The sequence below is a fragment of the Naegleria lovaniensis genome (genome assembly GCF_003324165.1).
Source record: "Naegleria lovaniensis strain ATCC 30569 chromosome Unknown tig010, whole genome shotgun sequence".
In the NCBI taxonomy this organism is placed as follows: domain Eukaryota; phylum Heterolobosea; class Eutetramitea; order Acrasida; family Naegleriidae; genus Naegleria; species Naegleria lovaniensis.
Window position 1 is genome coordinate 257,752 of NW_025407832.1, and position 24,323 is coordinate 282,074.

The window sequence follows — 24,323 nt, forward strand, 5'->3', positions numbered from 1 at the left end:
GAAAGAGAACACAAAAAATGAATGAACGGAATGGTGAGGGCATGGAAGACGTTTCAAATGATCATTCATTGCCACTGGTCAGGAAATCCTTTCATCATCATGAAATATCATCGTCCGTGCATGCAACGCCTATATTATCGGAACATGTAAAAACATCGTCGGCGAGTTTGAACGAATATTTCGAAAGTATGTGATTTTTGAAATAATAATAATCACAATGAAGATCAAACACGATACTTTCAATTTACAAATATTGGAAATATTTAAAATAGATATTAAAAGTTGCATTGGAGTGGGAGAGAGATGTAAAACCTTATTAGGCCCCAAAGCTTTGGAAAAACTCTTTGTTGACCCTCAAACTGGAGAAGTATTAATCACAAATGATGGAGCAACGGCAATACAATACATGGTAAGGTTTTTTAGCTCTATGAAATTTTAAACGGATATACTTTTCAGAAAATAGAAAATCCTATTGCGCAATTATTTGTGGATTTGAGCAAAGCAGTTGACAATCAAGTTGGTGATGGAACAACATCTGTTATTGTTTTGGCAGCATCCATGTATGTTTTATAGTTATTTGCATGAAACCCTTGTTGAAACAATTATTATGAAAATTAAGGCTAGAAGAGGCTCTAAAATTAATAAGATCTGGTATTCACCCAATGAGAATTGTGAACAATTATTCCATGTTTAATGATATCATTGAGAAGCACTTGACACAGTTTCAATCGTTTAAGGTAGATCCTTTCGAAGAAAATTCTAAACAACTAATTTTGCAAGTACGTGTGAAAATACAGATTTAACATCTAAAGTCATTGAAATAGCTAGTACGAACTACACTCAACTCAAAATTTTCAAGTATATCATTTCCAAAGCTGGCAGACATTGCTGTGGATGCCATGTCAACGGCAAGGGGAAATAGAAATTTAATTCAGGTGTTGAAGCTTGGTAAAACTACTAATAGTATTACATTTAGAGGCTCCTCATCAGACGATACTGCATTATTGACCAATCAGGTATTGCTTAACACAAATTTTGTTCATGAAAATGAGCAAGAAGGTATGGTTTTGCCATCTCCCAAGTTAGCATTGCTTTTATTTGAACTAGACAAACCTAAACAAAAAACTTCAAGGTTAGATGAACACAAACAAATTGACAGTTCTCAAATAGACCGATTACTCAAAGAAGAAGAAAATTACATCAAAAAATTAGTGATACAATTGAAAAAGCTTGGAGCAAACATGATATGCGTTCAAGAAAATTTGTCTGCCGGATATCAAGCTGGTATTTCAGATTCTGCAAAGTTTTGGCTTCAAAAATCCAAAATCAACTGCCTCAAACCCATTACCAAGAATGATATTTCACTACTAAGCAAAGCATTTAACATATTTCCCATTTCGTCGATTGAAAAGTTACAGGAAATTATCGAGTGTGACGACAAGACAGAAAAATCAAAATATCTTGCAGAAATTGCTTGTAAGTAATTGTCATCTCTGTATACCAACATGATATTCACCTTGACCATCAAGATGCTAAGAATGTTTATATTGGAAGACAAATTTATATTTCATTAGGTCAAACTCTGAAACAAGCTCTCCTTACTCCTCTCTCCTTTGTAATATTGAGCGCATCAACTCAAAGCTCAGTAGAAGAATTAGAACGTGCCTTCAATGATTCCATTTGCATTGTTGAAAACTTTTTCAAATCTCCTATTCTGGTTCCAGGAGGTGGAGCATGTGAAATGTCACTTTCTGCCTACATTCATTTCCTAAAAACACAACAACAACATTCTCCACTTCAACAACTTATCATGGAAAGCTATTGTAATGCATTGGAGTCCATTCCTCACGTGCTCAGTCAAGGTTTTTCCTCTGAATTATCAACTCCATCATCTATACTTAATGAATTGAGGCAAATGTATAGAGAGTGTTTTGAAAAGAATGAATCGAGTCCTTTTAGCGGAATTTATTTGTCCAATAGAATGGCCGAAACATGGTGTCAATCATCGTCACCAATCGCAAACATGAAAGAGAAAGGAATTTTTGAACTCTTGCATGGAAAGATTTCACAAATGAAAATGGCATTGCAGACTGTTCAAAGAATTCTCAAAATTCGACACTGCTTTGTTTTAACGACTAACAACAATGATGAATCAACAAAACATTGACAACATTATTGAGTGTCATTTCTATTGAACGATTCGAAACAGAGTCAACTTTTGTTGTTCTCACAATCCTGAATTGTTGAACCATCTTCACGTCTCCCCAACTTTCAAAGTCAAAAAAAAATTATCGCAATTTCATAATCTTGGAATCGTATTGGAATTAACGTTCTCTTTAAAAACAACAACAATCGGAGCTGAATATCGAGACTTGTTTCTCCCATACAAATTCTAATTGAATAATTATTATCCAGAGAACAAGAACCTTCTCCGAACAGCAGTTTCCAACCGAACTGTGTACCTGCCACCTGTCAACCTCACTCAAAACGCAACGTTAAAAAATTTTGAAGCCCAAATGAACACACCACAGTCACCCACAACAACAGGTAAAAAAATAGAAAAAGCATCTCTTCTCTCTTCATACAACTATTCATCAATGGGCGCAGAAGGAGACAACGCAGAACTAGGTTCAGCCGATGGCTACGCTTCAACAGTGAACTCAATTGATTTGTTGAGATGTTCCCCTGGTATGGCTGACTTGTTTCGAAGATTGTATCAAATTAGAATTGATTGCGGAGAGATTGTAGGTGATGGAATGGATAAACAACGACAAATTGAAATGCAAGAGTTTCAAAAGAAGTTGAAAAAGTTGGATAAATTTGAAAGACAAAAGGGTATGTTGTAGAGTCATATCAAATTCAACAGCAATAACTTATTAATTTTATTTGATGATGATGACTGTGTGATAACATGATCCTAAAATGGAAATTTGTATTTTTTGATACCTAACGGAATGTATGGTTGAAAAACATTTCAATGATGACTCTTTTGAAATTCGAATTCCTTGCGTGTAATACTCATGATTTTGCAATATCATCATCTCTTCACAAATCTTCAAATTGTGTGCTCTCCAACTTGTTGTTGTTTTGTTGATGGACATCATTGCCAAACAAACATCATGTTTCATCATGATCACACACACACAATAACCAATCATGAACCACTCTATAGTCATGGTGAAACAAGCCATTGATCAAACTGAATCACTCATTCAACAAAAGAGAAAGAGTAGCGGTAATGATCCTCGTCTCAACAATGACATCAACAAGGCAGTCACAAAGATGGATAAAGAAATGAAAGAATTGGAGAAAATCCATCAAGAGGCAGTGAACAAAAAAGTCATGTGGAAGGAAATTCAAATGCCAATTGAAATGCGAAAGCAAAGAGAAGCTGATATTAAAAACTTTAAAGATTATATCAAATATGTGAAAGCAGAACACAAAAAGCTTGTGACAGGCATCATGGATGAAGACGATGATAGTTTACCAAAACGTGATGTTAAATTTGATTCAATTGATAATTTAGAAAAGGCAAAGAATGAAGTTCCAACCGTTGACATTAGTGAAGGTCTTGAACAAATCGAAGCTGCCAAAAGACAAGTCGAAGAAAAAGTTGATATTTTGTTAGGCCAAATTCAAAAGATTGGTGGAATTGCAAACTCCATCTCTGATGAATTAGACAAGCAAGCTCAATTGCTAGACAAAATGAGTGCAGATGTCGATAAGTACAACAAGACATTGGATGAAACTAACAAAAAGCTAGTAGAAGCTATTGAAAAAGCAGGAGGTGCCACACGTCTCATCATTATTGCAATTATTTTCATTGTTATTATTGCATTATTGGGCGTTGGATGGTTATTGATTCAAATTTTCGTTCCTTCACTTGGGCTTGGAATTGGATAAGCACAGTGTGAAATTGTGAATTTACTCTTGGTCAACGACTGTTGTTATCGTCATGTGTTGTGATTCCAAATTTTCATGAATTCCACAACTTTGCAAACGCGTCGTTTTGAACATTTTCCACTCTCTCATTGCTACTCTCTAATTTTCCACACAAGAAATTCCACCACCCTCTACAACAAATCCCACCTGTGAGCACAACAACGTTAATTAAACTTTGTATTCTATATCATTCCAAATTCTGTATTAATAATATTTGCAGAATCATGCAATCATCGGACACAAGCCAGGCAAATTGCGTTCGAAAATGAGCTTTCGTCATTTTAAAAAAAAATCTCACCACAATTGGTTTGCTCTCTCGTTTTTTAAAAACAATTTAAACGTTCTCAAATGTACGGCTCAACAGGAGGAGAAGGAGGTGATATTGAAGGACCACTCGGTACTGGAATTATTTATTCACTTGTATCGAGAGGAACCACTATTTTATGCGAATATACGGAGAATAAGGGAAACTTTCAACAAATTTCAAGACAAATACTGGAGAAGATTCCAAGCAATAAATCACAGAAAGGTAGGTGTGAGTGGTTGATGATCGTGATGATGTTTTCTGATGCGAGAGAAATTGTTACAATTATTTGATGATCATTAAACACTATGACTGATACTATGAATATGTTGGATATGATTGGTGGTGATACTAATTTGGTGGAATTTAAATTGTTCGGAATATGATCATTACATTTCATCAATATTTATTTAAATAGCTTCCTATCTGTATGACCAATATATTTTCCACATCTTGGTTCATGGAGAGAATGGTTTAATTTTCTTCTGTATGAGCGGAAAGGAATTTGGATCTAGAATTCCGTTCAATTTCTTAGAGGACATCAAGGTACGATTTTTGACACAGTATCCTGGAGATCAAAGTAAGAGAATTCAACCCAATGGACTTAATAGAGAATTCGGACAAGTTCTTAAACAACAAACAAAATTCTTCAACAATCCAAAACAAAACGATCGTATTCAAAAGGTCAAAGGACAAATTGAGGAAGTTAAGGACATTATGATTGACAATATTGACAAAGTTTTGGATAGAGGAGAAAAAATTGATTTATTAGTGAACAGAACAGGTGACTTGGTGGATTCTGCTGAGCTTTATAAGAGAAAGAGCAAAAAGTTGAAAAACAATATGTTGTATAGAAACATTATTATTGTCGCAGTGATTGTGATCATTATTTTGATTGTGATCTTCTTGATTATTTGGTTTGCTTGTGGAATAACTTTTAGTGCTTGCTCTCCAAAGAAGAATGAATAATTGAAATGTTAATAACAGATTATCTCCGAACTAATTCTTTAAAACTCATGCAATCCAATTACAATATTGTTACTTGAAAAACAATTTCTTTTTCATTGTCTTTCTTACACATCTACAGGTTAAACTTAGTCTCTTACTTCTCTCGATTTTGGTTCCAACTTTTGCTAACTCTTTGTTTGCGAGTAGCTCAGCATTTGCAATTAACATGTCATCTGTAATTTCATAAGAGTCACATTCATCGATTCCATGCATATAATCTATTGTAGTAAATTATGGTAGTATGATATAAAAATTAAGGTATGAGCCTTTTAACTTACAATGGTAAATGTCATCAGTAAATATTAAGAGGGACCTAGGTTCTGCAATCACAGAGAATTGCTTCACATAAGGACATTGATCGACATAATCTTCATCACGTTCACAAAGTTTAAAATTCAGCATGACTGTAGACTCCAAGCTTATAATAAAAACCATTGGAAAATAAACTGGTCCATCTTTGTGATAATCAATTCCTTGACCAACTTCATATTCATTGATTAAGACGTGATTGATTGTCTTATTTCCAGGATAGGTATGCAAATCATTTATACCTAAAAATTGACCTGTAAGCCATTTTGGTAATCCTTCTTCAAACATAACCTTATCGTTTGGTTTGCCTCCTATCATTTGTAATCTTCTATTTCTCAATCGTGTCCATTGTTGAGAATTGGCTGCATAAATGTTGTTCAATATCGTTTGTTCCTTTTCTTCAGTAATAAAATTTGGAATGTAATACAATGTAGGTGGTAATTCGGAATGGCCATCATGACTCGAAAGACTAGCTCGGAATGGATTTAATTTATCCAGTTGGCTCGTTCCGGCACTGTACATTTCTTCGGAAACAATAGATGAAGTGCTACTCATTACAGATGAAGATGTAGAATGTGTTGGGGAGGGTGGAGATTTCTCCTTGATCGTGGATACATTGGAATGATCAGAGTCGTTTAACATCTTTTCGTCGGTCTGTGGTTGCAACATTTTTTAAGAAATAATTGTTTATTATTCAATTGGATGAAACAAGCTTTACATAGGAGATGCAAGCTGTATTCCTAAGTGAACTGTTCAAAGATTTGTATTCTATCATTTCCATAGTCTAAGGATCAGATAGTAATTCATGAATAAAGAAATGACACGCTTTCTCTTACTTACCTACAATGTACAAGTCTCCGCTACTATGATCGATACAAAGACCTCGAGGTTCATAAAATTGACCAACATCATATCCACATGAACCAAAGCATTTGATATATTGGCCCTTAGAGCTTAATACCTGCACACGATGGTTGTTTCTGAAATTGTAGAATATAATACAATCAATATGCCACTAAGTTGGTATCTATTTCAAACCTACCTGTCACACACCAAAATATTACCATTTTTGCTATTGACCAAGACACCAGAGGGGAAATTGAAATCTAATCCAATGCTACTACCTGGCGAGCCAATTATTGCAATAGGAACACCAGTTTTTGTAACTATATGAATTTTAGCATTAACAATGTTTGAGAAAACCAAATTATAGTCCACATTAATATCAATACCATAGGGTCTCACATCGTATTGATTTTTTGACCTTGTGCTGAGATCAATGCTTCTATAAAACATGCCATTGTCTCCATTTAAAACAACAATTCTTCCCTGATTGCAATCGCAAACATAAATTTTTTCATCCATTTCATCGCTAACCACACCACATGGATTGTTCATTGTTTGAATGTCACTGTATGCGTTTGCCTTTTTAGAGGTCCATACCTCCTGTCTTGTCTCCAAGTCATATCTATAAACCAAATTATTTTCGCATGAGAAAATCAATGAATTATAATAAAGACACATAAACCGAGGCCGATCAGGCGAAGAAATGTTGAATAAAAACTCTTTTTGATGAAGGTCAAATACTTGAATGTTCAATTCTCCACAATCACTCACAAATATCATTGATCTCTTTTCATCAACAAGCACATCATTGGGATATTTAAAAACATTGCAGCTATTCGGTTGTCTTTTACCGATTGATCCTTTGTACTTGTAACATGGGCTACGTAATTTGGTTCTCAAAAAGGTTCTCACTCTCTCAGTACTTTCTCTGTTTTCAATAGATGAATGTCCGTTTCCGTCAATATGAACAATGACGCTTCCAAGCCGAGAGGAGGAAGAAACAAGGCTTTGATGACGAGAAATTAAATTCATTCACTTGCCAGCACAATTGTGATGATATTTTTTGGGTTTTTATTCTCAAAGCGAATTCTCGCAAGAATCGTTTGTTGCAACATGGCAAGTTCTCATCATTAGTGATTATTGGCATGAATGAATGATAATTATTTCGTTGAGGCCGGATATCAATGAACTCAACGTTCAAATGAATTTGTCATGATGGATAATAATAAAAACACCTTTTTAAAAAAATCATCAAAGTTTCTCGTACGTTATTTTTGTTTGTGATCCATCATGAGCGCCGAAACGTTTTGGTTATCTGTCTGATTATAATATTATTATAATATATATATATATTAACTAACGACTATTATCGATGCGGAATGGATACTTGATAATTATCATCATCATTGTTCCACACATGATGACTTGGCACTTTTATTGATATTGTATTCCGCTGTTTTTATTATTCGGGTTGATTTGTTATTTCATAATTGATGATCTTCTATCTTCTTTACTGATGATATTATTTGCACTGCCGTAACAAACCGATTCATGTCTTTATCACCTCTATTCAGAACTCTATAAATATATATTAAAACAATGTCTAACGAATTGGACCAATGGATAGAGAAGGTAAAGAAGTGTGATTACCTTCCTGAGCAAGATTTAAAGAAATTGTGCAACATGGTGAAATCTATTCTTATTGAAGAGTCTAACGTTCAACCTGTTTCTTCTCCTGTTACAGTTTGTGGTGATATTCACGGCCAATTTCATGATTTGTTAGAGTTGTTCAAAACTGGTGGAGAGTTACCAGACACTAGATATATATTTATGGGAGACTTTGTTGATAGAGGATACAACAGCTTGGAGACGTTGACCTATTTAATGCTTTTGAAAGCAAGATATCCAGAACGAATGACTCTGTTGCGTGGTAATCACGAATCTCGCCAAATTACTCAAATCTATGGTTTCTATGATGAGTGTCAACGTAAATACGGTAACGCTAATGCTTGGAAATATTGTTGTGAAGTTTTTGATTGTTTCAACGTTGCTGCTATCATTGATGGAAAGATTTTGTGCGTACATGGCGGTTTGTCTCCTGATATTCGTACACTTGACCAAATGAGAACAATTGATCGTAGACAAGAAATCCCTCATGAAGGTCCATTTTGTGATGTCATGTGGTCAGATCCAGAGAATATTGAAACATGGGCTGTTTCCCCTCGTGGAGCTGGCTGGTTGTTCGGAAGTAGAGTCACAAGCGAGTTTAACCATTTGAACAATCTTGAATTGATTTGCCGTGCTCACCAACTTGTTCAAGAAGGATACAAGTATCATTTCCCTGAGCAAAACCTAGTTACTGTTTGGTCAGCTCCAAATTACTGCTATCGTTGTGGTAATATGGCTAGCATTTTGGCGTTTGATGAGAATTTGGGCAGAGAGTTCAAGAGCTTTAAGGAAGTTCCAATTGACCACAATATCCAACCATCCAATAAGGCTATGTACTTCTTGTAAAGTCTTGTTTTTGATTCCAAATCATAGTTGTATTCCTACTTTAATTATTAAATGTTTTTTTATTTAACAAAAGTGTAAGATTGCTCTTCTTGCTGCATCCTCTTTTGCAGTTTGGTAATCTTTGCCATATCCAATAGACAATAATTGATTGTTATTTGAATAAACTTGTACCATTTGTATGTCATCTCCCGCTGTTGCTACAGAAGTATATGTTGGAAGAGATTTGTAATGTCGTGAGTGAAAATATTCAAATTGCTCAACAATGCTCATTTGTTTCTGGAAGGGTCTTTTTGTTGAAATTTGAGACAAGTTGTTTTGAATGAGTTCTGTAAAGCTGGGAATGAATTCTTTGACAATAAAAGGGTACAAAATATGGTTCATCATGACATCAAAAGATTGAATGTTCATGTAAATATTTCCAATTAGCGCCTTAAACAATCTTTCATGAGCAGTTCTGTCAAGAAAATCAGCAGATGTAAAGTCAATTTGTTTCAAAAAAGGATCTAACTCGTAAAGGTTATTTTGACGAGAGTATAAGTAGAAGAGTTGGCGTTGATTCAAGAAATATTCCATTAAGTGTTCTTGAATTTGGAATTCTTTGGTGATCTCGTCATTGATAATATTAAGAGATGTCCTTTTGTCTTCTGGCTTTTCTTCTACTATTAGGTTTAAATGTTGATTGAAATATTTTGTCAACACATATTTCAAAAGCTGATGACCAATATAATATAAATCGCTTTGATCCTTTGACTTATACACTAGAACATTGTAGTTTAAAAAGTAGCTTTCTGGCTTTACGTTGCTGTTCTTAAAGAAAACACTGTTCTTATAGATGGAACGAATTTTGGTAATTTCTTGTTGTGAGAAATAGGATTGAGGTTGTGCAGAATGTTCAATAATTTCTGACGAATTTTGTTTTACGCTTTCCGAAACAAATTCTACGAGTTCCTTTTTCAGAATATCTACTTGAGCCAATATAGGTTTGTCATCTTGCAACACAAGGTTATCCAATTCAGTAATTAATTCCTTGTTCTCTCTATCAGAACGTATCTTCCGAACGGCTTTGCTTCTCTTCTCTGGAGACATTAAAGTATTGAGTTTTTCAATGATCATCTGATTGGTAATCTTTGGTTTTTTCAAGTGAGAATTATCCTCTTCTCTTCCTATGACATTCCGAGAAAACATTTGGAGTGAATTCTGGCGACAACAACAAACTATTGTATCATGAAGTAAACTCCTTCTCCTCATCTTGAGTACATGTATTCCACCAATGTACCCTGCTCGAAGGAGTAGAGAAACGTTTTGTGGTTGGTTTCCTCCGGTTTTGCAAATGATTGAATGAGCGAACATTTTTTTTGAAGTAAATGTTGGTTCATCATCCGGATGGTGCTTCTTGTTTATATAGCTATTCATGAACAAAAACGATTCTTTATTATATCTTGGATTCATTGGTAATTATTGTTGAGCAAGCATATCCATTGTAAACCAAATTTCACAATGGCTTGGGTTGGGTGACCAGTTTGGAAAAATTCAGAATTAAAAAAATGCTTCTCCGAGCTTGTCCACGCTCTGTCGCTGGTACCAGGGTGAGTAAATTTATCTAAATTTTTCTTCATCATCACCAACGGTCCGTTCACTCTATGTGCTGTTACTGAATTTCATAATTGCAGGCTTGCAACCGATTGAATTTTCGAAGAAATGCTTCTGGAATAGTGATGATGAAAAATCATGGAATCATTTCAAAGGCTCACTATTCCACCTCTGCTTCATCAACGGAACCATCAAATGAAGAGAAGAATATTGTTCAAAAAACTTGCGGAAATAGCACTATTGATTTTACTCGTGTTGAGATTTATTATGAACCTTTATCATCATTTCAATTATTAAAGACCTATGCAGCGCTAGCAAGTACAAGATTTCCCTTCGTTAAACATTTTGCTCCTGAAATCATTGAAAAAGGAGGCATGATTGTGAACCAGGCCGTGAAATATACATACTTTCCATACTTTTGTGGTGGTGAAACTTTACCTAAGACAAAGAAGGTAATTCATGATTTAACACAAAACAAGAAAATGCTTTGCATTTTAGACTACAGTGTTGAAGGGCCAGTTCAACCCCTTGAAAGCAGTGCAATTACTGTCGATACTGACGAAAAAGTTGAAGACTCTATTTGTAGTGTCATTGCTGAATCGATTGAATACATGGGTCAACAGAATAGAACATTATCTACTGAACCTACCGTTGCACCTCCGTGTCCGTTCGGAGTGGTAAAAGTTACAGGTATTTCAAGCTGTGTTCTATTGGAAAGGTTGAGCAAAATTTTGTGCTATATTCAAATGTTTCCGCAATCAGAACATGCAAAGAAGTTGTTAAACACCAACATTTATTTCTTTGGAGATATTTCGAACGATGTTAACACGTTTGATTTAATGAAAGAATATACAGTCAAGCAATACCCTAGAACTGTTGCATTTGATATGAATGAAAACACGCCACCGGAGCCATTAACATCGGTTGAACTGTTGAAACTAGAAAGAGTAGTGAAACGATTGGCTTCATTGTGTGATGCATGCGTGAAGAATGGAATGAGTTTATTAATTGATGCAGAGCAAACTTATTACCAAGCAGCTATCGATCAACTTTACATCATGATGAGCGTAAAATATAATTCTAAGGAATATATGGCTGGAAGAAATACGCCGGTAGTCTACAACACATATCAATTGTACTTGAAAGACTCCTTCCATAGGTTGCAATTTGATTACCACTTTTTGACAAATCACGGAGCTCATCACGGAGCCAAGCTCGTTCGTGGTGCTTATATGAAGTCTGAAACTTTAAGAGCTAACGAATTGAAGCTGCCGTATCCTTTCCAACAAACTCTTTTGGAAACCCATGTTAATTATGTTAAAGGAGTAGAATTTTGTCTCGACAGCATGTATAAGCATGGAAATATTGGTATTGTTGTTGCCTCTCATAACCAAGACACACTTGGTATGACCAGTAGGATTATGAATGAGGTGTATGGATTCAAAAAGAATGATCCAAGAGTTATTTTTGCTCAACTCTATGGCATGGGTGACAATTTGTCATTTGCTTTGGCATATCATGGTTACAATGTTGGAAAATATGTGCCATTTGGAAAGGTCCATGATGTCATGCCATATCTGTCCAGAAGACTCATTGAAAACGGAGACATGCTCAGTGGTTCAACTATTGAAACAGCAAGAATTAGATCTGAGCTTGTCAGAAGAGCTGTTGTTTATTCTAAATCCATTTATGAAAAGATTGTTAAGAATATCCAACAAAGACAACAACAATCATCATCTCAATAAACATTTTGCTCTCATGTCTCATTGAAAACATGTGTGCTCACAAGCAGGATTTGTCATCAAAAAAAATGCAAGGAGGAGTCTTTTCTTTCGGTACATTCAATCAAGGGCATCCAGTCTCGGAATCATTACTGCACCATGATACTGGAACCCTTCCCGATAACACCACAAGCCGATCGCACACAAAACTTTTCGGAGATTCCGTGATGGTAACCGTTACAGGACAAAACACATTACAAGCCAATGAATTTCAATTGCCATTCTTTTTAAATGATATGACTGGAACGGGTGATGATTTGAGCTGCTCCTCAAGTGGATTTATTGTGTCAAGCGAAAATGATTCATCATGCTACTTAATTACAAGTGGTACTATCATTGTTCCGTTCGTTCAAAGAACAAAACAGTCATCATCCAACCAACCACAACAACAAATCGAAGAGGATGTAAATAATATATCTTTTCAAAACCCAAATTTGAAATGCAAAATAACTTTAACTTTGCCAAACGGAGAAATGATCTTTAGTGAGATTTTACCATCTCATGTAAAAAGATTTGGAAAAACAAAAAATATAATTAATCATCAACAAACATCAAGCCACACCTTCACAAAAGTAGATATTCAATTTTGTGGGTTATATTCTCACACGGTGACGGACAAATATATTTATCAAATGACATCTCAGTTGCATGGATGGTATTGGGGACATCCATTGGTTAAGAGTAACAACAAAATTGTACAAGCTTCGCATTCCTTCTTTGCCGAACCACACTCACATTTTGATGACAAATCCATGCCCTCTGACTTTATTTCAAACAGTTTTTTAAAAGTTTCTCCTTCTACGATAGCAATTTTCAAAATTTCAAACGGAGAGGTTGTAAAGAAATATTCTGTTGACCTTCCACACAGAAATTCTAATTTTGCTAATTTTTTAAATCAAGGTGAAGAGTTATATGTGGTGTCGTCTCCATTTGGATTGCTTTCTCCTCATTCTCTCAGTAATCATTTATCGAAAGGAATTATCAGCAATAAGATTAATAATTCGTCTAATAAGCAAAATTTGGCAATTTTAACAGATTGTCAAATACATCCAGGTTGTGAGGGAGCTCCAGTGTTTTCTAAAGTGCTCTCACAAACCAAATGCATTGGTGTGAGTATTAATTTGAGAAATTCAATAATTATCTCACGATTGTATTATGAAATTACTTTTTGAATTATTGGTTTCATCATAGTTTTGTACGCTTCCAATAAGATCACTTGCTTCTAGTACTGGTTTGAATATCATAATTTCTATTGAACCATTTTTAAATCTTTTTGTTGAAAAATTTATTGGAGGCAAGAAATCGACAATGAATACTAATTTATTGGCCACAGAGAATCAAGAAACATCTAATGTTTATCATACTGTGAGAAATAATATTGTACTGATATTGATTAACAATACTTGGGCAAGTGGAATTTTAATTTCACAAAATGGTTGTAAGTGTGATTGACGGTTTTTTTGTTGTTAAACGTATGGCTCCATGAATAATAGATATTTTAACCAATTCGCATGTGATGGCTCCGTACATGCAGCAGAAAGGCGATGCTTGTTATCTCCCAGAGCATTTTTCAATTGTTGTACAATTAGATGTTGATTTACGAGACAATGAGAAAAACCATCAATTTCACAAGGCAGAGTTGGTGTTATTTTGTAATACTGGTCCAGTAAGTACTAATTCCATGGCAGTTATTTCTCAACTTTGTGATAGCTGGATGTGGCTCTTCTTAAAATTCATGACACATGTGCGAGTCATTGGATTCATTCTAATTTTGATGAAACTGGATTCATAAAGCTAGAAGAAAATGTAATGGAAGGAGACGAGGTATTTGTAGTGGGTTATCCATTAATGCAACCAATCAATACTTCTCGCTCTGTCAAACAGTGTACCATTACAAAAGGGATAGTTTCTAAAGTTGTAACTCTTGGCAGCAAGAAAGCCATGATTTGTACAACGGCTCTCGTTCATGATGGTAATAGTGGTGGTGGCGTTTTCAATAAGAACGGTTCCTTGATTGGTCTTGTCACGAGCAATATCAAGTACAAATTAACAGATCAGGTTTCTGGCCAAGTTCAGCCTTTACTCTTACCAAGCATTAATTTCTCAATCCCAATGGATCAACTGAAACCTCTTTTTGACACACTCAAAAGATGTCTGACTACGAGGTCATTCAAAGACTTGAGACAAGAATTGGATCACCTTTTCAATACTCCAAATGTTCTGCTTAAAGAAGTTTATTCATTTAAGCCAATATCACCGATACCAAGCGTTGGACAACGAAATTCTCGTGCAAGTAAGCTCTAAAACATTAATTCTGAATAAGCTTTCTTGGAATTATTTTGAATGGAGAAAGGATCATCATCTGGCCTCCTAAAAGGTAAAGGGTTTAGCTTCTTCTTTCCATGTGCTTCATCCAAGTTTAAATCTTTCAAAAGTTCGCTGGTATTGGAAATTTCAGTTTGTTTTTGTTTTGGGAACGTGATGTCGTCAATAACATGGTTAAGACCATTTGGCGTTGTTTGCAGAGGTGGTAGTTGTTTCACTCTCTTTTTTTCTGATCCGCTATCGTCTCCTGCCCCATCAGAGACTTTAGGTTCTTTTTCCTTCTTTTTCCTTTTCTTCTTTTTCTTTGGCGTATTGCTCGAAGAACTTTCTGATGCCATACTGTTTCTCACTCCTATATTTGTGTTATTAAAGTTGCTTGACGAAGAGGGATCAATGGAGTTTAATTTAATTTTCTCTAAGGGCGTTTTTTTGTCTACTGGTATTGAACTTGGAATTTCCACAACTTCAGGAGTTGGGGATGCCTTATTAACGATGGGAGAGGGCCTTTGGATGGGATTGGGTTTAAAAGGAAGATCTTCTTGCAAGAGCGTCGAGGAAACCATGTGTCGTTTGTCAAGATTAGTACTACTGTTTGATATAAGTTTTGATTTGGTATTAACGATATCATTTCTGATAGCTAAAGGACTGCCTCGTTCTTCGTCAGTGTCTCCTTGTCGCTTAAAATCTTCATGATAGTTATCAAAAATCAATAAAAACGATAATGACTTACTTTTCAATTCCTTAAGGTCGGTCTGTACATGATAGATTGTGTCTATTTGGAAATCTACGGTGTTTGGGAGAGGAACACCGTTTGAGCCTTGCACCACATGACATGTCAAGATTCCGATCTCTTTTGCGCTTTTGATATTGTTGATATCATTATCAATATACAGAACTCTATAGGGTAGCGGCTCTCCTGTTACTTTTAAAATATCCATAAATTTTTTGGGTGTTATCACGCTATTGATGTTTGTTTTGTTGTACCTTATTACTCCTTCAAAGCAATCCACCACACCAATGCTTTCAAGGGCAAATTTTGTTGTATTTATATCCATTTTAGATAAGGACCACTTTTCTTGAGGAAGCTGTACAAGGGTTTTCCTCAGATACGGGTCAGACTCAAGCATTCCATTATTTACGGATGGCGTTAATATTGTTTGTGTGATGATGAGGGTAGAAATTTTGTCCAGCATGGGCTGAACCTTTACGGGACCAATATCGTTCATCATTGCCAAGTAGTGCGTGTTGTTATCGTTTGTTGCATTAATAAATAAAGAGGTTGGTATTTTGTTTGTGGATGAGAGATAAAAAAATAAAGTTGCTGATGGTCTTGAGGTGATTGCTGCTGACAAATCTCTCACACGTTTTTTTTTAAAGATTTGCGTAAGCCGAGAGCGGGAAAAAAAATTTTCTTGCAGAAACATGCACGAACTTTAAACACCAAGAATTTGTTTCAAACTACTCCAAGTGCTGCATTAAAGTGTGGATAAAATCATGGAGTTGGGCATGCGTTTGAGTGTCACTAAATTTTGTGGCTAGTTGTTGGGTAAGAAGTTGAGCAAGATTCATGCTCAAAGCCAAACCATGAAGCATACTCTCTTCTTTGAGAGAATCTGTTGAACCAATTTTCAAAAGTACCATGAATGCTTTCAAAGCCATCACACAACAAGATTCGTCTATATCTTCTCTCAATGTACATTCCTTTTCTAAAAACTCATATACAATATTGAACAGTCTCAACGTCATTTCTTCGGATGGAAGCTCTTTTGTAAAAAGTAGAGACAAATTAAAGAAGGTGGTGATCCAAACATTCCTTACAGAGGCTTTGTTCGAATGCGCAGAGAAGAGTTTGTTTTCACAAAGCTGTTCCAATATGGTTTCTGAGAATTTGTTCACATAAACCCTGCTTAGTTTCTCCGTAAACATGTTGTTCAAGAGTCGAAGAGTCAAAAGGCAGTATGAATAGCTATTTGTCTCGTTTGCAACCTTTAGCCTATCGAAAATACTTAGAAGTAAATGATCCTTTTGATTCTGAATAAACAACTTGCTAAATGTTTGAGCTACTGCTTTGTTGTTGATGACAGCCAATCTTAACAAGTCTATCACGGGAAACAGATGATCAAATTTCCATTGCTTGATTATTGATATAGCCAAGCTACAATCAACCATCTTCCACGATGAAAGGTTCAGCAAATTTTGAATTTGTTGTTCTGAAATGCTTGTACTAGACTCAAGTGCACAAAACTCTCTGAATTTCTTCTCAATTCCTGAAACATTACCCTGTTCAAAGAGAATATAACTATCCAGTGATAGAGACCTTTTGCCTGAATGTTCATTGTTGGATTTTGGTGTCTTGTATGAAACAGTCCAACTTAAAATAGTGTGCTCTTCTGAAAGACCTCCAGTTGCGCCTGTGAAAGCGATTTTGAATTTTCCGCCATTGCCTAATATTCGCTGAAAATCAATGACAAAATCCTTAAGGAACAAATACTTGTCATCCAAGATTACAGTAAGCTTATTGTTTTGAATTAATATTTTACATGTGTGAGGTAAGCCATCACCAATCGTAATAGGGAGATGGCTTGGACAGCATAATGAATAGTCATGGTTAGCTGAATTTGGTTGATTATATCTTTGTCATAGTTTGTAAGGAATAAACCAAAATATATGAAAATAGAAAACAAACCTAGTTTGAATAGAAATATGATTTGAATTTGGATCTCTCGTTCTATCAACTGTTTGATATGTATCAAACTCTATGGCAATAGAGTTTGGAATGCCTTCATAACCCAGGCCTGATCCGCCCATACCCAAATTGTTTTGTGGATTTGAATGCAACAAAAATGCAAATCCGTCAGCGCCTGTACCTGAAGCTTTTCTAACTAAAAACTTGAATGATATCAACACATCTTCGTTCAATGCGAACTCTTCGTTCAGTACGGCCATGCCAACTTGATCAGTTTTGTCTTCAGTTAAGACAATGTTGTCATTGACAATCTTACTCGATCCTAAACAAATAATGGAGTTTCTCTTGCTCGTGATAATATCTTGGACATGAGAAAACGACTCTAGCGTTTCAGTTATTGACTTGTCCATTGCGAATTGGGGTACAGAACAGCTAGCTCCAGGCTCACACTGCTTTCCAGATTCTCCTCTTGCCTCTCTCCATTCCTGAGAACCAGAGATTCTTCCTCTTTTTTCTTCATCTTTTAGATCATCTTCACTAATGCTTTGCTTTTGTTTGTTTTCTAATTCTTCCATTTCTTTTTCCTGTTTTTTCTTAATAAAAGTAGCTCTGTATGGAGGTAAATATATTTGAAGTTGGCTATTCAGACTTCGTAATGTCTCTAAAAGAAATTCTTCACTGATTCCAACATCCCTTCTCCTTTTTTGAAATTCATTGTCATAAAAGTGTTGAGTGTAACGTTTCGTTACATCAACAACTTCTTCCACCGAGAATGCAATTACATAGGATAATTTCTTCTGCCATCCAGATTCGTACATGAGTGGAGAATCTAAAACACCTTCACAACTGTCGCAATGGACCCAAGAACCATCCAAAAATACTTCAGTCCACACGTGATCAGTCCAATCTAACACAAAACGTGAATCATAGCCAAGAGCCCTTGCACACAAAGTGAAACATTGAGCCCATTCACCACATCTTCCTCTTCTTGTTTCCAATAATTTTCCAACATAATTATATCTCGGAAAACGAGTCATCTTGTTACAATCCTGGCATGAATATAGTTCAACCATTCCAGCCAAATTGGCTGACTCCTCAAAATTCGGAACTGTACCTCCTGTAAGCTGCGTTCGTGTCGATTGGCAATAATCACATGGAGGGTTATTTACCCACTTGAAAAACTCTCCTTTAAACCAATTTAATAATTCTTGAATGATCATTCGCTCTAAAAGGGGCTTAGAGTTCGGATCTCGCTCCTTTGCAAACTTAAATTTTTCTTGCGCATTTTGATGAATGCGATCCACAGGAATGAGTGATCGGGCTTTGCTCTTTAAATTCTCATCAGCATATTGCTGGGATTGTTGTTGGGAGCTGATCAGTTTGCCAACGAATTTTCTTTCACTCTCGGAATGTGTTGTTGATGTGTTTTGAAGCATTTTTAATCATGTGGTTTTGTTGGGAGTATCACCCATTTCGAGTTTTTGGGGAACGACTACCACTGTGCTAATTGGAATCATGATTGATTCCTTTAAACACTGATAACATCCACCGAAATGTCTTCATTTCCCATTGAAGAAACACCAGGTGTTTGAGGGGATGTTGCCAATGACGAAGATGTTGGCACAACTTCTTGTTTGTTATGGGTATTGTTGTTGTTGGTAGAACTATTGCTTCTACCATTCCTTGTTTGATTTGTCTTCAACTTGGAATTTCTACGCATGGATGAAGATCCACTGGTCTCACTATTGACTGTAATGTCATCATTTGTGAGTACATTTGGTGTGGTGGAAGGCATATTCTTATGATTCAATTCACTAAATACTTTGGCTGTATCTGTAAAGATGGGATGGTACAAGGCAATCGACACACAAGCAAATAGTAATATTCCTAAGGAATTGACAAATGCATAGAAGAGAGTCAAATAAATCCAATCGTACAGACCAATAGCGCAACCCACTGCAACAATTTGAAGCAATGCACAACAAACAAGACATGCTTGGAGAATCATGACCTTAATAATGGGTCGTCTTGATTTTTCCTTATTTTCTGATTGTGTTAATTTTGAGATGGTCCTTAATAAACTGGCAGCTGTCGCCTTGAATATATTCAAAGAGTTGAAGTAATTTCCAATAATATACGTCGTCGTTTCAAACCAAGTTCATCACAAGTCGAGTAACTTACATTTGATACAACAACTTGTAGAATAATCTGAAGCACAAACACCACATAACCTGCAATAAAGAAATACGTTTGATAATCTGCAATCCATTGCAATTTGTGGAAAAAGACAAAGAAAAATGCAGCCATAATCAAAACAACCAATGTCAGTGAAGATACAAGAGTAATGACATTCACGAGAGTAGTCACTCGTCGTATGGTTTTCGAATGAACCATTCCACTTGAAATTCTCACTGTGGTCAAGAAAACATTATCCACAAAACACATGACTACCATCATGACCACTAAATTCAACAAGACAAACACCACTTCTGCACTTCCAAAGAAACTCATAGCAATAAAATTTGAAAATTCAATTCCTGCTTGTTCCAATGAGACGATGGAATTATTGTAGGAATAAATGACTTGAAATTGATTTAGAATTTCCGAATTATTTCCATAATGTGTTTGTACGTAATGATCCAATCGTAATACCATATTCAAATTAAAAGAATCGTAACACAAACGTGCTATTAATCCACAACATTGCAAAATGCACAATAAAAAAACAAGCATGATCATTTTGTGTTGATTTCTCTTCATTTGCTTTCTCACAGGCCGTAACGATGTGAAAATAACGACAAAGAGCATGACTCCTAGAAATGTGAGAATGTACAAAATGCTCAAACTAATGTTAATTCCACTCACAATGGCTGGTTCTAATACGTAAGAGTTGGAATGGGTCACATTATTGTTGCTACTAGTATTGTAAAGGAACAGGTTATTCAGAACTGATGAGAGCCATGATGACGAATCGGCAAACACGTGATTGTTGTGGTGGTTGCTACTGGGCGAACGGTGATATCCTGCATGATACGAAAGTATGTCCGAAATGCTTTTGAAGAATTCACTGTTCATTGTGAAGGAGTGAAAACGGTGTGAATGTTGTTGTCTGTAGTGTGTTGAACTTGAGTTTCAACGCTGAGTGTAACACTGTTATGAGAATGCAGATGTTCGACCTTCTGTTTGTTTTTTATGTGAGAAATATTTGTGAGAGATGACAAACCAAACAAAAATAACGAAAACCAAATTTGATTTAACCAGCGATGATGGATGTGGTTTGAGGTGGTTAGAGATTCCAGACTTTCCTTTTGTTAGCTCATGCTTCCGTTTACCTAGTCAATATATTTGAATTACCACAGGGGTAATAATTATTAACTGAAATCAGATCCGTCTATTGTGCAATTCCGAAAAATAAATTAAAAAAATACAGAGATGGCTTTGAAGAATAATTCAATGTATTATTAACAATACTGAAATTGTAATAATGCAAGCCACTACTATCATCCAATGACTTTGAAAATTATTGATATGCGAAGATTCAAAAGAAACTCTACAACAAAATCGGTAATTGAATTGATGATTAGTTGAAAAGTCTGAAATTTTTGCTGTTTTCATCACTCACTGGAATTGAATAACAGATACGCTGCAAATTCGCAGGAACACTCAATCTGCATTTCAACCGAAAAAAACAAGACAAATGCCAGGAATTTCTCTTCACAATCCAAGAAGCCAAAGGTACGCTAAAAGAGATTTCCTCCTTGATATCGAACAACAAATCCAAAAATTCTGGGAGGATAATCATGTTACCGAGGTCAACGCTCTTGATTTGGATCACAAGGAAAAGTTTTTCGTTACATTTCCATTTCCATACATGAATGGTAGGCTTGACTTGGGACATGCCTTCTCTTTGACCAAGGCTGAATTCCAAGCTCGTTTTCAAAGATTGTTGGGAAAGAATGTCTTGTTTCCATTCGGATTCCACTGTACTGGAACGCCAATCACAGCCTGTGCAGATAAATTGAAGAGAGAAATCGAAGACTTTGGAAATCCTCCACAATTCCCAGAAAAACAAGTCACCAACACGGATAAAGAAGAACAAGTTGTAGACGAAAATGCTGAAGTAAAGACAGGTGAATATCAATGGAATATTATGAGAAAGAATGGTTTGCCAGATGAAGAAATTGCAAAATTTTCTAATGCTAAATATTGGTTGGAATATTTCCCACCTCTTGCAAAGAAGGATCTTCAAAAGTTTGGTGTTATGTGTGACTTTAGGCGAAGTTTCATTACAACAGATGTGAACCCATATTATGATTCATTCATTCGTTGGCAATTCAATCGTTTGAAAGAACAAGATAGAATTTGCTTTGGTAAGCGATACAGCATCTTCTCTCCAAAAGATAACCAGCCATGTTCTGATCATGATAGAGCTGTGGGTGAGGGAGCAAAACCACAAGAATTTACCATAGTCAAATTGTTCTTGCAGAAACCATACCCTGCAGTTTTAAAGCATTTGGAAGACAGAAAAGTTTATTTGGGAGCTGCCACTCTCCGTCCAGAAACCATGTTTGGTCAAACAAACTGTTGGCTTTTGCCTGATATTGAGTATGGAGCTTTTGAAACAAATAATGGTGAAATTATTGTTTGTACTTTAAGAGCTGCCCGAAATCTTGCTTGGCAAGCATTGAGTCCTAAGCTCGGAAAAGTTGTTCAACATGCCAAATTTTTGGGTGCAGATTTGATGGGAGCAGCTATTCAAGCTCCATTGTCACCGCTCAGGACAATTTATGTTTTGCCAATGATGTCTATTTCAGCAAGAAAGACAACTGGTGTTCTCGCCAGCGTTCCTTCTGATGCTCCAGCTGATTATGCTGCACTTCAAGATTTGAAGAATACGCCTAAACTTAGATCCAAGTATGGTATCAAGGATGAATATCTTTTTGATCCAATTCCAATTATTGACATACCAGAATATGGAACTTTGTGCGCACAAGCTCTATGTGAAAAATACAAGGTAAAATCTCAAAATGACAGGATTGCCTTGAAACAAGCTGAGGATGAAACTAATGGATTGAACGAAGGAGTTTTTATCATTGAAGGCGAGTTTAATGGTAAGACTGTGAGAGAGGTTAATGATAAGATTCGACAAACGTTGATCGGCCAAGGAATAGCAATTCCATATGCAGAACCAGACAATGAAGTCATCAGTAGATCTGGAGATCGATGTGTTGTAAGATTGATTGAGCAATGGTATTTGAAATATGGGGATGATGATTGGAAGAAGATTGTGACGGATCATCTCCAAACAAAGCTCCACGTTTACAATCCTGCTACTCTTAATGAGCTTGAATCGACCGTTGATTGGTTGAAAGAATGGGGTTTCTCGCGATCGTATGGTATGGGTACAAAACTTCCATGGGATGAACAATTCTTGATTGAACCTTTGAGCGACTCGACTATTTACATGGCTTTCCATACTGTTGCACATCTCTTACAAGGTGGTGTTTTGGACGGATCTGGTGAAAGTCCACTCGGAATTACGCCTTCACAAATGACCGACGAAATCTGGAGCTACATTTTCCATGGAAAGAAACCATCTGCGACCAATGGTATCAGTCAAGAGGCCCTGAATGCTTTGAGAAACGAATTCCAGTACTGGTATCCCGTTGATGTGCATGTCAGCGGTAGAGACTTGATCAAGAACCACTTGACCATGTTCCTTTATAACCATGCTGCTATTTTCTCAGACCAAATGCCAGGATCTATTTTCGCTAGTGGTAATGTCAAGCTTCCAAAGATGAGCACGCGCTCATATAACTTTTTAACTTTGCAAAGCGTTATTGATATGTATGGTGCTGATGCCACTAGATTGGTCCTATGTGATAGTGGTGACACTCATGCTGACGCCAATTTTGAACAAAACAATGCTAACAGTGCAGTTCTTAAGCTTAATGCATTCGTGGAATGGATAAAGGAAACTCTTGAAGGACCTATGAGAGAAGACGACTCTGAATATTTGTTCACTGATAAGATTTTCGACGCCAGAATTAATTTTTGTGTTGAACAATCCAAGAAGTTCTACAATGACATGATTTACAAGGAAGTTTTCAAATCTGCTTGGGTTGACATGCAAGACTCTCTTTCAAAGTATATTGAATTTATGAAAAGAGACTCTGAAAAGTTGCACAAGAAGCTTGTTTTGAAGTTTATCGAAACACAATCGATTATTCTTTCTCCTGTTCTTCCACATATTACTGAACATATATGGAGAGAATTCCTCAAGAAAGAAGGATCCATTGTTAATGCCAAATGGCCCGTAGCCCCAGAAGCTGACCAATCTCTTTTGGCTATTGATGAATATCTCAGAAGTACACTCCACTCATTTCGTAAATCCTTCCAAAAGGAGTCCAAGAATAAGAAGAGACCACTTAAGGCATATGTCTATGTTGCTGATAAGTATTTGGATTGGCAACTCAAGTGTTTGGAGCTTCTCTCGAAATATAAGGAATCCTTTTGCGATGAAAACGATAAGGAAGAACAAGTCTTGATGAAACGCATCTCAACAGAAATGAAAGATTATATGAAATTCAAGCCAATGCTTTTCATTGCTGCTAAGAGAGATCAATACAAGAAGGATGGCATCAAGGCTTTGAGCACTGAAATGCCTTTCAATGAATTTGAAGTTCTCAAGGCCAATATCCGCCATATTAAGGCATGCTTTGGAGATGTTGAAACTGTTGAAATTTATAACCTCTCACAAGACTATCCCGATCCACTCAAGAGAGCATTGAGAGCTCAACCACTCGAGCCTGCTTTTGGTGTTGAATATGAAAACCACTAGAGCCTGTTTTAGGTGTTGAGTGTGAAAACTAATTGCAGTTTGTTACTCAGTTAGTAGAGCCCAGCAATATTATGACAATTTAAACAGATTGAATGGACAGTAATAATTAGGAGATGGTTGAAGTTTCATGTATTTGCAAGGATTACGCTTGACCAAATGGAGAAGGAAGCTTATAAA

General features: G+C 36.0%; 13 protein-coding genes across 13 annotated transcripts; 7 read left to right on the forward strand and 6 right to left on the reverse strand.

The window, feature by feature from the left end:
* Positions 1–17: 17 nt before the first annotated feature.
* On the forward strand, positions 18–2,167 carry C9374_000515 (uncharacterized protein; the record flags this gene model as incomplete). The annotated part of the gene is made up of 6 exons (XM_044694868.1): positions 18–186; positions 273–409; positions 457–560; positions 620–779; positions 825–1,476; positions 1,530–2,167. 6 exons carry the CDS (start codon positions 18–20, stop codon positions 2,165–2,167), a joined length of 1,860 nt encoding a protein of 619 aa, XP_044552343.1.
* Positions 2,168–2,597: 430 nt separating this feature from the next.
* C9374_000516 (uncharacterized protein) lies at positions 2,598–3,903 on the forward strand (the record flags this gene model as incomplete). Its single annotated transcript, XM_044694879.1, has 2 exons — positions 2,598–2,835; positions 3,173–3,903. 2 exons carry the CDS (start codon positions 2,598–2,600, stop codon positions 3,901–3,903), a joined length of 969 nt encoding a protein of 322 aa, XP_044552344.1.
* A 387-nt stretch (positions 3,904–4,290) lies between these two features.
* C9374_000517 (uncharacterized protein) lies at positions 4,291–5,215 on the forward strand (the record flags this gene model as incomplete). Its single annotated transcript, XM_044694890.1, has 2 exons — positions 4,291–4,471; positions 4,665–5,215. The coding sequence occupies 2 exons, from the start codon at positions 4,291–4,293 to the stop codon at positions 5,213–5,215; spliced, it is 732 nt and encodes a 243-aa protein (XP_044552345.1).
* Positions 5,216–5,284: 69 nt separating this feature from the next.
* C9374_000518 (uncharacterized protein) lies at positions 5,285–6,232 on the reverse strand (the record flags this gene model as incomplete). Its single annotated transcript, XM_044694901.1, has 2 exons — positions 5,285–5,472; positions 5,533–6,232. The coding sequence occupies 2 exons, from the start codon at positions 6,230–6,232 to the stop codon at positions 5,285–5,287; spliced, it is 888 nt and encodes a 295-aa protein (XP_044552346.1).
* A 71-nt stretch (positions 6,233–6,303) lies between these two features.
* Positions 6,304–7,441, reverse strand: C9374_000519 (uncharacterized protein; the record flags this gene model as incomplete). The annotated part of the gene is made up of 3 exons (XM_044694912.1): positions 6,304–6,347; positions 6,404–6,543; positions 6,606–7,441. 3 exons carry the CDS (start codon positions 7,439–7,441, stop codon positions 6,304–6,306), a joined length of 1,020 nt encoding a protein of 339 aa, XP_044552347.1.
* A 567-nt stretch (positions 7,442–8,008) lies between these two features.
* Positions 8,009–8,923, forward strand: C9374_000520 (uncharacterized protein; the record flags this gene model as incomplete). Its single annotated transcript, XM_044694924.1, has 1 exon — positions 8,009–8,923. One exon carries the CDS (start codon positions 8,009–8,011, stop codon positions 8,921–8,923), a length of 915 nt encoding a protein of 304 aa, XP_044552348.1.
* Positions 8,924–8,986: 63 nt separating this feature from the next.
* C9374_000521 (uncharacterized protein) lies at positions 8,987–10,108 on the reverse strand (the record flags this gene model as incomplete). The annotated part of the gene is made up of 1 exon (XM_044694935.1): positions 8,987–10,108. One exon carries the CDS (start codon positions 10,106–10,108, stop codon positions 8,987–8,989), a length of 1,122 nt encoding a protein of 373 aa, XP_044552349.1.
* A 359-nt stretch (positions 10,109–10,467) lies between these two features.
* C9374_000522 (uncharacterized protein) lies at positions 10,468–12,258 on the forward strand (the record flags this gene model as incomplete). The annotated part of the gene is made up of 2 exons (XM_044694946.1): positions 10,468–10,509; positions 10,594–12,258. The coding sequence occupies 2 exons, from the start codon at positions 10,468–10,470 to the stop codon at positions 12,256–12,258; spliced, it is 1,707 nt and encodes a 568-aa protein (XP_044552350.1).
* Positions 12,259–12,323: 65 nt separating this feature from the next.
* C9374_000523 (uncharacterized protein) lies at positions 12,324–14,522 on the forward strand (the record flags this gene model as incomplete). The annotated part of the gene is made up of 5 exons (XM_044694957.1): positions 12,324–13,403; positions 13,486–13,732; positions 13,788–13,960; positions 14,005–14,352; positions 14,445–14,522. 5 exons carry the CDS (start codon positions 12,324–12,326, stop codon positions 14,520–14,522), a joined length of 1,926 nt encoding a protein of 641 aa, XP_044552351.1.
* Positions 14,523–14,594: 72 nt separating this feature from the next.
* Positions 14,595–15,557, reverse strand: C9374_000524 (uncharacterized protein; the record flags this gene model as incomplete). The annotated part of the gene is made up of 2 exons (XM_044694968.1): positions 14,595–15,304; positions 15,350–15,557. The coding sequence occupies 2 exons, from the start codon at positions 15,555–15,557 to the stop codon at positions 14,595–14,597; spliced, it is 918 nt and encodes a 305-aa protein (XP_044552352.1).
* A 520-nt stretch (positions 15,558–16,077) lies between these two features.
* C9374_000525 (uncharacterized protein) lies at positions 16,078–18,741 on the reverse strand (the record flags this gene model as incomplete). The annotated part of the gene is made up of 2 exons (XM_044694979.1): positions 16,078–17,251; positions 17,306–18,741. 2 exons carry the CDS (start codon positions 18,739–18,741, stop codon positions 16,078–16,080), a joined length of 2,610 nt encoding a protein of 869 aa, XP_044552353.1.
* A 92-nt stretch (positions 18,742–18,833) lies between these two features.
* Positions 18,834–20,380, reverse strand: C9374_000526 (uncharacterized protein; the record flags this gene model as incomplete). Its single annotated transcript, XM_044694990.1, has 2 exons — positions 18,834–19,400; positions 19,487–20,380. 2 exons carry the CDS (start codon positions 20,378–20,380, stop codon positions 18,834–18,836), a joined length of 1,461 nt encoding a protein of 486 aa, XP_044552354.1.
* A 622-nt stretch (positions 20,381–21,002) lies between these two features.
* C9374_000527 (uncharacterized protein) lies at positions 21,003–24,146 on the forward strand (the record flags this gene model as incomplete). The annotated part of the gene is made up of 1 exon (XM_044695001.1): positions 21,003–24,146. One exon carries the CDS (start codon positions 21,003–21,005, stop codon positions 24,144–24,146), a length of 3,144 nt encoding a protein of 1,047 aa, XP_044552355.1.
* Positions 24,147–24,323: the final 177 nt, after the last annotated feature.